Here is a 16366-nt window from a genome sequence, read left to right as displayed (position 1 = left end):
ATAAAAGAGACCTAAGGGGCAACATTTTTACACACAGTGGGTGGTACGTGTATGGAATGAGCTGCCAGAGGAAGTGGTGGAGGCTGGTACAATTACAACATTTAAGAGGCATTTGGATGGGTATATGGGCCAGGTGATAGCAGGTTGGACTAGATTGATTTGGGATATCTGGTCGGCATGGACCGGTTGGACTGAAGGGTCTGTTTCCATGCTCTATGACTCTATAAATAGTCAGAGGACCTTTTATTGCAAATTGTAATAGGTGTGCTATACACATGATCGACAGGAACCTTTTTATTCCTGCAGAATTGACTGCCAAGCTCTGGGCCTGTGTGGGCATGGGTCTTTTCATGTATGAAAGCCACTCTTACCTCATCGTGGCTAATTATTACTCAAGATGGTTTGATGTTAAACTGATATCAATGTTGAGAAGCTTTTTGAGAGCTGTCTGCCATGCATGGTGGTCTGGGTGTTGCTGTTTCTGACCACAGTTTACTCATGAGATGCTTGCAGCATTTGCAAAGGCCCTGATTTACAGCATGTCAGCAATTCACCTGGAGTTCAGAATATCTAAAAGAAAATCAAGATTTTCTGATCACTGCATTCATGTACCATACTACTCTGCCCTTGTCAGTACTGACCCTATCAGAATTGCTAATGGGATGTAGATTAAAGCTCAATTTCCTATTTTGCCAATCCAAACGTGTGCAGGTTAGTGGATCAGCCAGGGTAGATTGCCCCATGGTTTTCGGGGGTGTATAGGTGAGGTAAGTTCACTATGGTAAATATGGGGTGATAAGTGGGGTGCTGGTTTGGGTGGGATGCTCTTCGAAGGGTGGGTGCAGACTCACTGGACCAAATGATCTTTTTCTGCACTATAAGGATTCTATGATCTTCAGTATCTTGAGTATGAGAGAAAATACAAGGAGCATTCGGATCTTTTCCAAAAGTAACACAAATCCAGGAAAAGGCAAATACAGGAATATAATAAACATTACTGCATCAAAACATTGCTTAGACTGGCATATGAGCAACCAACTTGGATAAAGACCTTTTATAGGAGAGGTACACGTTTGGAGGCTAACTGCATTGGCAGTATTGATATAAGATACAAACAAGAGTCTTATTCGTTATAAAAGTAATGAATGTATCTGATTTTTCCAGGGTACTCAGTTACTGCCCTTAGTGTGGGAATCACCTGCTGAAGTGGAACAAAATCAAACCCCTCCAGTGGATTCCCACAGAGTACCAGTGTCTTTGCTCATCCCTTGGTTCATGCCACCCTTTAGCTCAGAATCTGTGACCTAATGGATGCCAGTAGAGAGAAAGCAAACTCTGATTCTTTTCACGTGTCTCTATGCCTGATCACAGACTTTATTTGGCCCACCTATCAGTATAGAAGAATCAAAATTTGAAAAGGACACAAAGAGAAAAGGATGAAATATGCAGTAGTTAGTGTAAAAGTGTTTTTTTTTCTATTGAAGATGTAATAGTGAAAATTGTTAAAATGGCTGTGGATGTTTTATTGCCAGTTTATGGTTTAAACTAAACCTTTTCAGGTGGAGGCAGGAGTCAGGAGTGTGTTTGTTTATAGGTTATAAACCTGGTCCTGATGGGAAGGAGAACTTACTGAAAGTAAGTGGAGGTGAGCTGTTAATTTGGTCAAGCTCAGCTTTGCTGATTAATTCATGGCTGAGGGGTTACTGAGGGCAGGGAGAGCAATGGGATCATCAGAAATGCAGGCCCTATTCTCATGGAAGCATGGACTACCTCCAGTGTGGAAACAGGACATTCGGCCCAGAGTCCACATTGACCCATTGAAGAGCATCGCACCCAATCCCATCCCTAAACTCTACATTTCGCATGAGTAATCCACTGAACCTACATCTATCCCTGGACAAATATGGGCAACTTAGCATGACCAATGCACCTAACCTGCACATCTTTGGACTGTGGGAGAAAACCAGACCATCCGGAGGAAACCCAAGCAGACACGGGGAGAACATGCAAACTTCACACGACAGTCACCTGAGGATGGACTCAAACCTGGGTCCCTGGTACTGAGAGGCAGCAGTGCTAACCACTGAGCCATCGTGCTGCCCTGATTGACTTTGGGTGCATTTACTGTGGTTACAGTTTGGACCAGAACATCTAAGTTTGAAAAGCTGAAAGGATCAAGATTTTTTTACATTTCGGAGGGCAGGTGGGAAACTTGATCTCGGGTTAGAGCAGAAATTTGAGAAATTGCTCTTTTTGTTTAACCCTCTGCCGATAGTTCGCTCTTCACTCTACCCATAAGTCAATCTTTCCCATTCAAAACACTGCCTACCTTGCTACGTTGAGTTAGTCTGGATGTGACAGCTCCTGAACGCTGTCCACCTTAATGAAAACTTGAAAAGATTCAAAGTTGAGATCCTAATAAGCTCCTTACATGTGTATTGCCTGCTCATTAGTTCACTCACCCAACTCCTGACCCTCTCAAAATGTTCCAGTTTTACAAATGGAAGTTGGAGGCTTCGTGCATTATGTTGGTGCCAATTTTGTGTTCACTATCCTTTTAGATTAGATTACTTACAGTGTGGAAACAGGCCCTTCGGCCCAACAAGTCCACACCGACCCGCCGAAGCGCAATCCACCCACACATACCCCTTACCTAACACTACGGGCAATTTAACATGGCCAATTCACCTGACTCGCACATCTTTGGACTGTGGGAGGAAACCGGAGCACCCGGAGGAAACCCACGCAGACACGGGGAGAACGTGCAAACTCCACACAGTCAGTCGCCTGAGGCGGGAATTGAACCCAGGTCCCTGGCGCTGTGAGGCAGCAGTGCTAACCACTGTGCCACCGTGCCACCCAACCACTGTGCCACCGTGCCATCCTCTGTTCAGACTCCCTCCCAATGACAATAATCTAAGTCTGATTGGAAAATTGGTTCAGTACTGATTTGGCACTGTTGGTGTCCCCCCAGCAGTGCAGTAGGAAATGCAGCGATCAATTTATGCATGGGAAGCGTCTACAAACAGCAATGTGATAATGACCAGATCCTTTTAATGTTTTCATTTTGGCATACCAAATGCAAAATTAACATTGCGAACGTACAGTTTATGCGTTGATACTAACTAGCCATTAAGGTTGCTACTCAAGTCATTTCTGATGAAGGACTTATGCCTGAAATGTCAACTCTCCTGCTCCTCAGTTGCTGCCTGACCAGCTGTGCTTTTCCAGCACCACACTCTTGACAGCCCCAAGTCATGCAAACTTTGGCAATTGAAGTACAGACAAGACCATGTCTTAAGTCTTAATATGGACAGCTGTCCAGGAAATTCCCAGAAGTCATTGTTCAAGGATGGATCAACAAAATGCAGAAATCTAAACTCTGTTGTCAACACATGGAAGTGAATGGAGACTATCCACCTTCCATGGTGTCACGATCTGTGAAGCATCTCAAAAACTGTAAGTCACAAGCCAGAATATTGGAAATAATATGATTACCACTGCCTTGTTTGGAAGGGACCATCAAACATGTGAAAACTCATCTGGTGATGCTGCAGCGTCTTTGGTCAACTTTTAAAAATCAGTAAAAGTTGTTTGCAGGCAGCTCCACCAGAGAGTAATTTAATTAGCAGTTCATTGGTCAGAAAGCCAGATCACAAATTAGCTGCAAGTCAGCAAAGATAATTATCTGTAATACTTTGAAAATAAAAGAGTCACAGCAGAGGGAAGGACTCACCCACGCTGTTCAAACTTCAAGTTCACCTGAAAACCAATCACCCAGAATTTTGTTTACAGCAACTTCATTACCTGCTGGGAATTCTTTTGTTTACAAGCACTGAACTTCAACTTGAAAGCATCAGAAGTATCCACTGAATTATAGGCCCACCGCACGAGTGACTGTTAATCAAAGACTGAGATAATTGTAGATATTTTCTAATCTACCTGTTCAGAGATGTTTATTGCACACTTCAGCAGGTGAGACTTGAACCCAAACCTCCTAGCTCTGAGGTATGGACACTGTCATGCATTCAAGTGTCCTCCTGAGATAATTATAAACTGTAATGGCACATTGCACTCTCACACATCGAATCTTTGTACATGTGAGCTATCAGATTTTTTTCAGGTTAAGTGCATGAAAACAGTTAACCTGCTTTATTTTAAAACACAACTGCTTGGTGCTGAAATTCTTCCACAGACTGACAAATTTCAAAGGTTAAGAAAATACATACTGTATCTCCTTCACACAAACAAAGTGTTTTTGGCAGTTAGGAAATACGTACTTTCTGTGAGTAGCACTGTTTTTCTGTTTATAGATCTACATGTTGACATAAAGTCTTAGGTAGTGTATTAAAAATATCATCAACTGAATTGCAATTTTATATCTATGATATTTATAATTGATCATGGAATTTGCTTGGTACATTTCCCATTTGGGGTGCAATGGAATTATATCATTATACCAGAAAGCCAATGATCTTGTATGGTATGGGTAGTTAAAGAGATGATTTTTTAAACTTCAATTCAGCAAGAAAATTTGAGAGAAGGCATTAAATCCATTTGAGTTTAAAACTCTTAACTGTGGGAATGTAAAGTCCGTGACCAATGTGAAGTCCTTTTATCTAGCTTTAGAGAAATGGCTTAGTAATTGAGAAGGTGAGGCTGCTGAGTTCTGTGAACTTAAATACCTGATGGAAATAGGTTACTTTTTAAAAAATTATTCTTCTTAAAATAACAGGATCTCCCCTAAAGCACGTTGACATCCTTATTGTATTTTGTGGTTTAATTTTTCCATGCTAGTACTTGTAACGACATTGACTATTGATGACTGAGTATGACTATTGAGTATGACTGGGGTCATGCTCCCATTTACTTTAGCATCAACATTCCCTTGTCTATATTTCGAGAAACATTATTCTTTACTAGTTTATTTTTGTGGACATTTCCCACTCGCCCCTCTTCACAAGCCCGTAGGCCAATCTCTCTGAATAATTCATTCTATTATTCTCAGATGCCCATCATTTGGCGAGATGCTGTGTACCAAATGTTTATTTAATTAAATAATAGAATTAAAATCAGGTAAAATTAATGTTATATATTCAGTTTGTTGGGGGGCTGGACTAACCCCAAAAGGAAATTCAGCCACTTAGGAAAGCATTTGATTGTTTAAGGTTGTAACAAGCTGGAACTCCTGCCTCACAGGGAGGCGAAAGACCTGTGCTACCTAATCCTCCTCCTCAACAATATGAGAGAAATGTATCATGGTAAGACAGCAGATGTTTTCCATCAAATAGCTTCAAGTCTGATCACTACTTAAATTTCATCCAGTAACTGTGTATGTCCATGGATCACTTGTCCAGAAAGGTTTGCAGAGCACTAATTGGAAAACCACCCAGGGTGACGTTTTAAAAGTTTTGGTGGCTATTCTTCAGTCGGTCAGACTTTGGAAGCCAAAAATTATGACTGTCTGTCACTAAGCAGGCAATCCCCTGTCCTGGGTACAGTCCTTCAATCTCACATCTAGGTCAAGGGATGCCCCCATTCATCCCACACCCCACCTACCCATCAAAAATGATTCAGACTACCCACACTGGTTTACTACTGGGGTAGGCTGACTCTTTCTCCCCTTTCCTGGAGCTGGAATAATTAAAACTCAAGTGGGACGAGGCCCTTAAATGGATGCTCGTTCACAACTTAAGGGCCTCAGTTGGTCCAGCTTGGGTCTCCCTGCTCAGAAAGTCATTCCAGTGGCAACTGGTTGATGTCAACCTGCCCAATTAGCTTCCCTCTCGCCACCCTCCCCATTGCTTTTCAAGAGGGGACGATTTGTAGCTTTGCTTTGATCATTTCTCAGCTGTCACATGAAAGAATTGCTGCCACCATGTGGACGAAAGGTGAATATTTCTGAAACTTTACATTTAGAAATGGAGCAGCGCTAACATCACCAGGAACAATCACATTTCCGAAACCGTTGCTATCTATGCGCAAAGATCAAACCGGTCATTCTGATTTATCTTGGCGTGTCCTCTTCAGTGAACTACTGGCTCAGTTCCTGTGCCAACCTTCTGGGTAGTTCCCTTATCTATGATCTCTGATCATAACATCACAAAAAATAGATGGGATAGTGGTTCAGTTCTTATTGGTGAATATGGCAGGTCTAAGCCTGTAGCTGCACATGCTCATCTCTGCCTTTCTTAGAAAACGGCCACACATTGGATGAAAGAAAGGAGAGAAGTATGCTGTACAATAGTCCCTTTTCGTCTGCATTGTTATATCCAAAATAGAAAGCACAAGAATTTAAGCACTTTAATATTAGATGTCTGATACTCAATGCTTTGAACATTCTGCCTTCTATTACCCTTGTTACCACTGTTAAGTTTGAATAAGTGCTCAAATTGCCATGTAATAGCTAACATTTATTTCCAGTATCTTTTAGCACCAAGAGGTTTTCAACCATTTATTTGCAAAGACCAGCACCCATCCTATTCTCTGCCTATGGCTTGTGTTATAAAAATTTGGCAAAGCTGTGGCTACACAAAAAATGTTTATTGTATAGATGTTTGGCCAAAATACCATGAGATGAAGGAGAAGACACAAGCCGTTCAACCCATCAAAGCTGCTCTTGCATTCTATGAAATCATGGCTGATCTGATAATCCACTAACTCCATGTTGATGCCATCTACATGGATTTCAATAAGGGTTTTGAAAAGGAGTCGTCATACTGGTTATGATGCTAAGAGACCATGGGGATTAGTGCAATTTGGCAAAGTTGATCCAAAATTGGCTTAGTAGCAGGAAGCGGAGGGAGATGGTCAGAAGTTCTTTTGTGACTGGAATCTGTGTCTAATGGCATACCACAGGATTCCGCACTGGGTCCCTAGCTGTTTGAAGTGTATGTGCATAATTTTGTTGTGAATGTAGGAAGTATATAAGTAAGTTTGCAGATGAACCAAGAATTGCTAGTATAATGAAATAGTAAGGATGTCTCATTACGGGACAATATACATGGGATGGTCAGAGGGGTAGAATAATGGAATGGTCAGATAAGCTAAACAGCAGAAAATGAATTTATTCTGGAAAAGTGTGAAATGCTGCATTTTGGGAAGATGTACTCCCTTGCTTTGTACATGTTAAATGGTAGGGCCTAGTGAGTACTGAAAATCAGAGGGACCTTGGTGTATATGTCCACTGGTCCTTAAAGGCAACAGTTAAGAAGGTATAGGGGATACTTTATTAGTCAAGACATTCAATAGAAGAACATGGAGGTTATGATGGAGTTGTAAATACTGTTAGGTTACAGCTGAACTATTACATTCAGCTACGGGCACCACATTGTAGGAAGGATGTGATTGCGCTAAAGAGGGTTCAGAGGAAATTCACCAGGATGTTGCGTGGGCTGAAGCAATTCAGTTATGAAGGGAGACTATGTAGGCTGGGTTTAATTTCCTTAGAGTAGATGAGATGTAAAAGGTCATTAAAGGAATATATGGAGTTTATAGGGAAAATATAGGGAAACCCTTAGTCAGGGGTCAGTAAACAGACAAACTACAAGTTTAGAGAACATTTGAGTGTGAGCAGAGGGAGGAACCCTCAAGACATTGAAGAAATAATTAGCTGAATACTGAAACACTGTAACACACAAAGCTCTGGACCAAGTGCTGGAACATAGGATTAGAATAGAGAGATGCTTAATGACATGCATGGACATGAGGGCCAAAGAGCCTTTTTCCATATTTTAAAAACTCTATGACTCTTGCTGATTAAAAAGTTGTCGATCTCATCCTTGAATGACGTTGCCTCCGCAGTTCTCTGCGGTAAAGAATTCCACAGATTGACTACCCCTGAAAGAAGAAATTCCCTTCATTTCTGTCTTAAATGTGGAAACTCTTACACTTAAGATTATCCCTACTAGTCCTAGACTCTCCTGCAAGTGGAAGCAAGCTCCTTGTCAAGTTCTCCATGAATCTTGTATATTTCAAGAAGGTTCCTTCTCATTCTCATACTTCACAGGCCTAAATTCTCAACCTCTTTTCATAAGATAGTCCCTCCATACCCTGGATCAGCCTTTTATAGACTGCTTCTAATGCTGTTAATTATACAACTAAACATATGGGTTTATGCATTTTGCTTTTCTTCAATATTAATTTGGCAGTCCTGAGCAGCAATTTCCTTGTGACATGGAACTATTTTCAATACATGCTTGCACATCTCCTGTTCAATGGTCAACCTGATCCAGCTACATTCAAATTGATACATTGTTGCAGAAGTGGGTGATCATCTGACTGGTACACTGTCACTGAGTCAAGTAGACAGTCATGTTTGTATTGAGCTCTGAGCTACCAACCACTGGCGGCTTATGGCTGAAGTAGTTTGTTGCCACCATTCTACTTTTCTATTCTTTTTCAACAAAATAAACTGGGTTAAACAGCCCCTAATGGGACTCTGTAACAAAAAAGGCAAATTAATGGTTAATAGAAACTTATACAATGAAATGGAAACTTAAAGCAAAATAATGTTGTCCATGGTGATGATCCACCCAACCAGTTTTCCTTTCTATACTATGTCTAAGATCCTGTTTAGTGTTGGAAGATAGACCATTACTGTATATAAGAACAGGCACTTAACTAACTGCCATTTATTATGCATGATGTGTGAGAGCATAGTTACTAATTAGGCATAATTACTAAAAAAATTGTCAAGAGCAAGAAATGACATGTCTGTCTCTAGTGGGACCTTGTGCTAGCCTACCTGATTCTCCAAGGAGAAAGTGAGGACTGCAGATGCTGGAGATCAGAGCTGAAAATGTGTTGCTGGAAAAGCGCAGCAGGTCAGGCCTGCTGCGCTTTTCCAGCAACACATTTTCTGCCTGATTCTCCACCCAAAGACTGTGGACATTATCAGATGGAGTGGAGCTTAATGTAACTTCAACATAAACTCTTTCAGAGCCATTGCCTTGTACAACGGTGGACTTTGAAGCAGGTAGGGCTATCACTATGACTTTTGTGGACAGTCATTATGTGAGTGTTAGACTTTCACTGAATTGGGCAGGCTGTCATAGAATGCAGACCATGTTGACAGTCAAACTGGCTCTCACTACTTTTATCTGTTGCTAATTAGTCAATTGGAACTGAGAGTTGATGTTTCCTTGATCATGAGCCTCTGAGGCCCAGCAGTGAATTCCATTTCCTCCTGCCCAGTGTAAGGCAGGAACTAAGGCTATAAGTTCTGTTGAGCTGGTGTTGAACTGTGGCTCGGGTTGGAAGGTCAAATTCTGGGCCTTAGCATTTGGAGATAAGCATTGAATTGCACAGTTAGGGTAGAAATCCACTGACACAAATCTCAACTTTTACATGGACCCATTAGAACCGAAGAAACGGTTGAGTTTCCTTGCTCCAGCACTTTCCATTGAAAAATTGAATTTCTATGCAAGAAAATACCTTGGAATGCAAAGCTACTATAGGTTCATACCCATTACTCTATGCTCTACTGTTCAGTTAATGATATGCACATCCCAATCACATCAAGCAGCGGGGGAAAGGATGATTTTTGGGAGCAAAACTTTGCAAAAAAAATCAGCCTCACTATTTCATAAAATTTTACTTCAACTGCTGCAATCAGAATGGTGCAGTTTATGATATTCTAGATGTAAAGTGATATCAAAGCTTGTGTTGTTGCCAAAAATAGTAAGTCAGGATAATTTATTGGACATTAATGTCTCAGATTGAATCAGCTTAACGACAGATCTAGTAAAGTATGGCTACTATCATGTTATGAGCTGAAAAATGTGATGCTGGAAAAGCGCAGCAGGTCAGGCAGCATCCAAGGAGCAGGAGAATCGACGTTTCAGGCATAAGCCCTTCTTCAGGAATGAGGAAGGTGTGCCAAGCAGGGTAAGATAAAAGGTAGGGAGGAGGGACTTGGGGGTGGGGCGTTGAGAATGCAATAGGTGGAAGGAGGTCAAGGTGAGGGTGATAGGCCGGAGAGGGGGTGGAGAGGTCGGGAAGAAGATTGTAGGTCAAGAAGGTGGTGCTGAGTCTGAGGGTTGGGAGTGAGATAAGGTGGGGGAGGGGAAATGAGGAAGCTGGAGAAATCTGCATTCATCCCTTGTGGTTGGAGGGTTCCTAGGCGGAAGACGAGGCGCTCTTCCTCCAGGTGTCATGTTGCCATGGTCTGGCGATGGAGGAGGCCAAGAACCTGCATGTCCTTGGTGGAGTGAGAGGGGGAGTTAAAGTGTTCAGCCATGGGGTGGTTGGTGCGGGTGTCAGCGACGTGTTCTCTGAAACAGTCTGCAAGTAGGCGGCCTGTCTCCCCAATGTGGAAGAGGCCACATCGGATGCAGTAAATGACGTGTGTGGAGGTGCAGGTGAATCTGTGACAGATATGGAAGGATCCCTTGGGGCCTTAGAGGGAAGTGAGGGGGAAGGTGTGGGCAAAAGTTTTGCATTTCGTGCGGTTGCAGGGGAAGGTGCCGGGAGTGAAGGTTGGGTTGGTGGGGGGTGTGGACCTGACGAGAGAGTTGCGGAGGGAGCAGTACCATGTTATGTACCAACATGGAGTAATTTAAGACAATCAAACTGTTCACGTGACATTGTTAAATGGGACTTCATTCCTGATGGAGGGCTTTTGCCTGAGACATCGATTTTCCTGCTCCTCGGATGCTGCCTGACTTGCTGTACTTTTCCAGCACTACTCTAATCTAGACCATTATTAAACTGGAGAGTAGTGTGGAAATTCACTGCGACATTGCTATACTGTCTGCTTTTGTTTCAGATTTAACAAAGTCTGCCAAAAAAAGAAACTTCTGGAGGGTAATTTTGACTTTGTGAAATTGTGCAGGTCACTTGAAAATAAATTGGCAGCCTTTTTACATCTCTGTGAAACAGATTACTGATTAATCATCACATGATCTCACTAATCATTCATAGTCAAAGTTACCCTCTGGTGTTGGACGAATATTTACCAAAAGTTTCTATTCCATTATGAGAACAACAGAGCCAAGGGGGAAGAGGACATATTTGTACTTTACAGTGTACAATGGCATATCCCAAAAGTGATGCTGTCACACATCAATATTCTACAAGGCACTAAATCAGATGTTCAATGCCATTAGCATTAGCGTTTTTAAATCTATTCATGAGCCATAATGCCCTAATTAGAGAATCTGTTAAATATTTTAAAAACTTGTCAAAAAGTTAGAATATTTTAACTAGAAGAAAGGTGATTTCTTTCCAACAATGAACAACATAAGTCGGTTTAATGTGATATAATTCAGCTAGAAATAACTTGAAATCAATTAGGAACAATAGTTTTTCAGTTTACTCTGTTTCTCTTTCAATTGTTGCCAATCAGTTGACCATACAGTATTACCTCTCTATAAATAGCTTGACGCAGGAAATGAAAGGCTTACAAGTCGCATTGAATCAAATGGTTATTACTGATTTGAGATTCGGTTTAATCCCAGCACAGAACATTTATAGTGAAACCTAATCACAAAGTTTCTTTTTGAAATAATTCTGTCTCCTTCATCTTTCTCTACTTCTTACATCATTGTCCCCCTTGTTTTGTGCTCAGGACTTTGTCCATTAAAGAAGTGGTCAGGAAGATGTTGGGAAAGACAAATCAGGCATTTCGGCACTAGGGAGATGCCCACTCCCAACCAACTCAGGAACTTTGTGGGTGGGATGGCAAATGGATTAACTTTGCAACCCATCCCAATCAAGGCCCTTAAGTAGCCAGTTAACAGCTACTTAAGGTTCCCTGGCTACAACCAGCCTGATTGGCTCTGATTCCAAAAGGCAGGAACAGTGGCAGTGATTGGGTTTGCTTGCCTGCCTGTCAGGGTGGGGTGGGGGGCCTGAACTACTTCAACTCTGGCAGACACTGATAGGATCTAGAGTGGTGGTTGCTGAAAGTCAATCCCCTACCTCGCTCCTAAATCCCCTTGGTGCTTCCAAAGGCCAGCTTCAGCTGCGTGAGACATTGCTTTCCCTGGAAGTGATTGGCCGAGAAGCTCTCTGGCTGATCACTTGATCTGAGGGTCTTTATTGTAACTCTTGATGGTATGAGTGTCCATCTCACTGTGGAGCTCAGACTCACACTTTAACTAGAAAATGGAAAATATTAGTCTGTGCTTCACCAGTTTCTGTCCCCTCAACTTCTGAATGTAGTGTTCACATCGTAAAATATGATAGTGACATGCGATCACTCTCCTTGTGAGGGTATGGAACATACAACAGTTTAGCTCGGTAGAGGCCCTCCGGCCCTCGATGTTGTGCCGACCTGTTGTCCTACTCTTAGATCAGACTAACCTACATACCCTTCTTTGTACTATCTTCCATGTGCCTATCCAAACAATCTCTCTACTGTATCTGACTCTATTATCACTGCTGGCAATGCATTCCACACACCCACCACACACCCACGACTGACATCTCCCCATATCCTTCCTCCAATCACCTTAAAGTTATGCCCCTCATGCTATCCATTTTTGCCCTGGGAAAAAGTCTCTGGCAATCCACTCTAGCTATGCCTCTCATCATCTTGTACGCCTCTATCATGTCGCCTCTCATCCTCCTTCCCTCCAATGAAAAAAGCCGTAGCTGTCTTATGAAGAAAGGTCTTTAGCCCTGTATTCTGCATTCAAATTCGACCTTCCAAAGTGAATGACTTTTCCAGGCTGAACTCCATCTGCCACTTATCAGCCCAGTTCTGCATCTTGTCCATGTCTCATTGCAACCTACAACAGCCCTCCACACTATCTATCACTCCACCAATCTTCAGGTCATCGGCAAAGTTTACTAACGTACTCTTCCACTTCCTTATCCTAGTCACAAAGAGCAGAGGTCCTAGAAGTGATCTCTGTGGAACACGACTGATCACCAATCTCCAGGCTGAATACCTTCCACCTGCCACCACCTCTGCCTTCTACAAGCCAGACAATTCTGTATCCAGGCAGACAGGTTTCACTGTATCCCATACCTCCTTACTTTCTGAATGAGCCTACCACGGGGAACCTAATCAAACGCCTTTCTAAAATCCACGTACACCACATCCACAGCACTACCTTCATCAATGTGTTTCGGGAATATATTGTCAAGCAATGTGACAGCAGGGAATTTGGACTAACGAGGATTATTTTCTGAAATGTATACAAATCTCATTTATATATTCACTTTTCATTCTGTATGTTTGGAAAGTGAGCTGCTGAGATATAATGGAAACAGACATTTGGCTACAAAGTGTAACACTTGCATCAGGTTGTTGCAACATAATGTTAACTTCATCAATGTGTTATTTAAAATACCGTAATAATTTACTGTAATAATTGCATTTTTAAATGAGTAAAGCTTCTCAAGACATTTCCCAAAACTATGATCAGGCAAGATTTGACACTGAAGAAACATAACCAAAAGATTGGCAAAAAGCCACATTTTAACAATAATTTAATAAGAGTGAACAATCGAGATCAAAAATTGTGTCTTGAAATATTATCACAGGTTCTAAAAAGACCATTGTCATTCATGTTGCTTTTTCAATGTAAGAGAAATGATGCCTTTCGTATCTTTTGACTAGATTTTTCTCCAGCTACTAATCCAATTCCCTCTTGAACTTATTCATATAATCAGCAGCTAGTGCCTTGTTTGGTACTCCATTCCATGCATACCCCACTCTTGAATTTAATCAAAACTCTTCTTTTGCTTTTCCCTTTCCAAGTTTGAGGTTATTCACTGGCTTGGGGGAAAATGGGGCAACAATATGCCAGTTCCTCCAACATCTGTATATGTATTTTTCAGCAACAGTTAGGAATATGGTCCTCAATATTCCATTCCCCCACACACTTAGATGAGCTGGCACAGTTTAGACTGGCAACAAAAAACACTTCAATTCTCTGAATTGCATTTAGATGGCTTCCGTCTTTAACATGCCAATTGCTGTATTTTTCAAAGCCATATTAAGGAATATAATAACTGAGCTGTCACAAAAGCTACCAAAATAATATTTTTATCCTTTTAAAGCAATAAAACCTTTAATGCACTTACATCTCAGTAAAGACACCTCCATAAGCAAGCTACTGGTCTGAAATTTGACATGCATTGATTTTGCCAGTAATAAACCTAAACTTTTATACAATGTGACATCATTAATTATTTTTGATCTTAATGGAAATTGCTTTGTTGTATGAAATATTTCACAAAGCAACTACGAACAATAGCTACAAATAAATATCTTTCTCTTTTTTTCAGAATTCATTAGATCTTCTCCAGAACCGATTCAATGTGATAAACTACCCGTGAGTGGAATTTTGGTCTATGTTAATCCTTTGTTGTTCCTCACTACTTTATTCTGTAGCTAGTGATGAGTGTTCTGTGTCCTGTGAAGATTAGGAGATTGATGGTGCTTTTTAACTGCATTTGATGCAATAGTGAGCAGCTTGCATTTTCTGTGATCATCTGTCAAGCTGGGAGACTGGCACTTTATAAGAGCACAGCAGACAGGAAGAGCTAAAGAAGAATTAACTGAAATCTCATGTGCAGGGCGAGTTTTTAAAAGTATCTTGAAGGAGTGGTGTGAGTGGAGTTACTTTTGAAGAGAATGCCAATCATCAGGTTTATACTGAATGAATAAAAGTTGCTGGTGAATCTGTTGCCAACCATCAGCATTTCAAGCTGATGGCATTTTGTGAACAGGCTGGTGTGTTAGCACTTGCTGACAAAACGCAACATGGACTGGCGTCCTGGTAGATAGAGAGCGGTACATCCATATCTTTCCTGCCTGGTATATTTGCGGCTGGGCTCAGAATGGCGCACCACAAGTGGATGGGAATAAAATGTGTTAATGGTTGGGAGCATGGGTTGGAATAACATCTTTCTCATCACTTGATTGTTCGCAATGAGTTTTAAGGCATATTTAAATCTTTTGAGTGCTGTGGTCTTAAAGAATAGACACAACCAGATTTCCTGATAAGTTGAAATCAAAACAAAGCATAAACCTCCATTCAGAAAACACCCAAAGTATGAAAATTCATTCTCAAAGTCAAGGTGCATTCAGACAAGAAAAAATGATGAGGCCAGCATAGAGATTATTAACAGCATGACAAGAAATAAAGCAAATGTCTTTAATCAGTTCTTAAAGATGAACATGTTGCAAGCCTTGAAGGGTTTCTCTCTCCTGATTCTTTTGAATGTAGTTAGAAGTTCAACATTTTGGTACTGCCATTCAAAGTTATGGTGTTGGTACTGAGTAGGTTGAGGTGAAAACAAAGTCCCTGAAATAACAGAGGCTGATATCCCATCACCATGTCAGCCTTTATTTACACTACTCAGTTCCGACTTCCTCAGAGTGAACAGAACCTCTGACACTCCTGTTTTTGTTTTTTTTTAACTTTTGTTTTATCCCCCACACTATCGCCTACAAACAGTAGTGCTTATTTTTCCCCAGCAGCTACGTCGTGTGTGTGTGTATGTGTGTGTGTGCAGGTGTCGGACATGGTGAAAAACAACAAGCGTGTAAATCTTTATTGATATTCCACCACCAGGAAGAAAGGAAACACCAGAGTGGCCACTCTGTTATTTTTTTATAGGAAAACACCCGGGTGGCCAGTGACAAGCAGTGCCCTTCACGTCAAAAGGGCAATGCTGTGTGATCACATAGTGAAGGGTAGGGCCAGACAGTCTGTTTTTTTTTCTAATTTTTTTATTTTTTTTAATGCTGTGTGATTACACTTCTGTTTTTTTTTCCCTTTTCTCTCTGTTTTTCTTTTTTTATTAACCCCCACACTTACTGCCTAACTGCGGTAGTGCCACTCCTGTTAATATCTGTCAAGCAGGGCTCCCTGATTGGGCCAAAATAGCAGCACCAGTCAGGGAATTATTCTTTGAGGTCCATTTGTCCAAGCTAGTTACAATCGCTATGGTGTCTGTGCTTGTTTCTGAGTTGGCTACCTGTACCTTTCATCCTAGAGCTTTGTTGATCTGCGTTGACCTGAGTTTCCCAGATTGAGCTGCTGTGTCCTGTCTTTGAATAATAAGATTTATTTTGCCAATTCGTGGTGATGTGATCAGTCCTTCCTTTATCCACACAAATGATCTAGGTACGTAAACCAAAGCCTCTCAATGAATTGCAGCTGTTCATGTTTTTTTTTGTAGAATTTTTTTCTCCATTCCATTCTTTAAGTTTCAAGTTTGCAGCCAATGAGTCTAGGATCACCATTACATTTCAGTTTCTATAACTCTCCAGACAATAGGAACTAAATTCCAAAACCAATCTTGCCTCCTGAATATCTTTTCGGGGGAAACTCTTCTACATGTATATTAACATTTTAGAGATGTGAGTTGGCTCATGTCTGTACAGAAATCAGAAAATGTCAGA

At 41.2% G+C, this 16366-nt stretch overlaps 1 protein-coding gene across 3 annotated transcripts in view; it reads left to right on the top strand.

The window, feature by feature from the left end:
* blnk (B cell linker) overlaps positions 1-16366 on the top strand; it is a 203563-nt gene that overhangs the window by 28671 nt on the left and 158526 nt on the right. For all 3 annotated transcript variants that reach the window (XM_060841938.1, XM_060841939.1, XM_060841937.1), the window contains exon 3: positions 14242-14288. In XM_060841938.1, coding sequence (XP_060697921.1) covers positions 14242-14288 — 47 coding nt within the window. The remainder of the gene's footprint in view (positions 1-14241; positions 14289-16366) is intronic.

This window comes from Hemiscyllium ocellatum, chromosome 22 (genome assembly GCF_020745735.1).
Source record: "Hemiscyllium ocellatum isolate sHemOce1 chromosome 22, sHemOce1.pat.X.cur, whole genome shotgun sequence".
NCBI classification, from domain to species: Eukaryota; Metazoa; Chordata; class Chondrichthyes; order Orectolobiformes; family Hemiscylliidae; genus Hemiscyllium; species Hemiscyllium ocellatum.
This window is presented reverse-complemented; position numbering and strand designations above follow the sequence as displayed.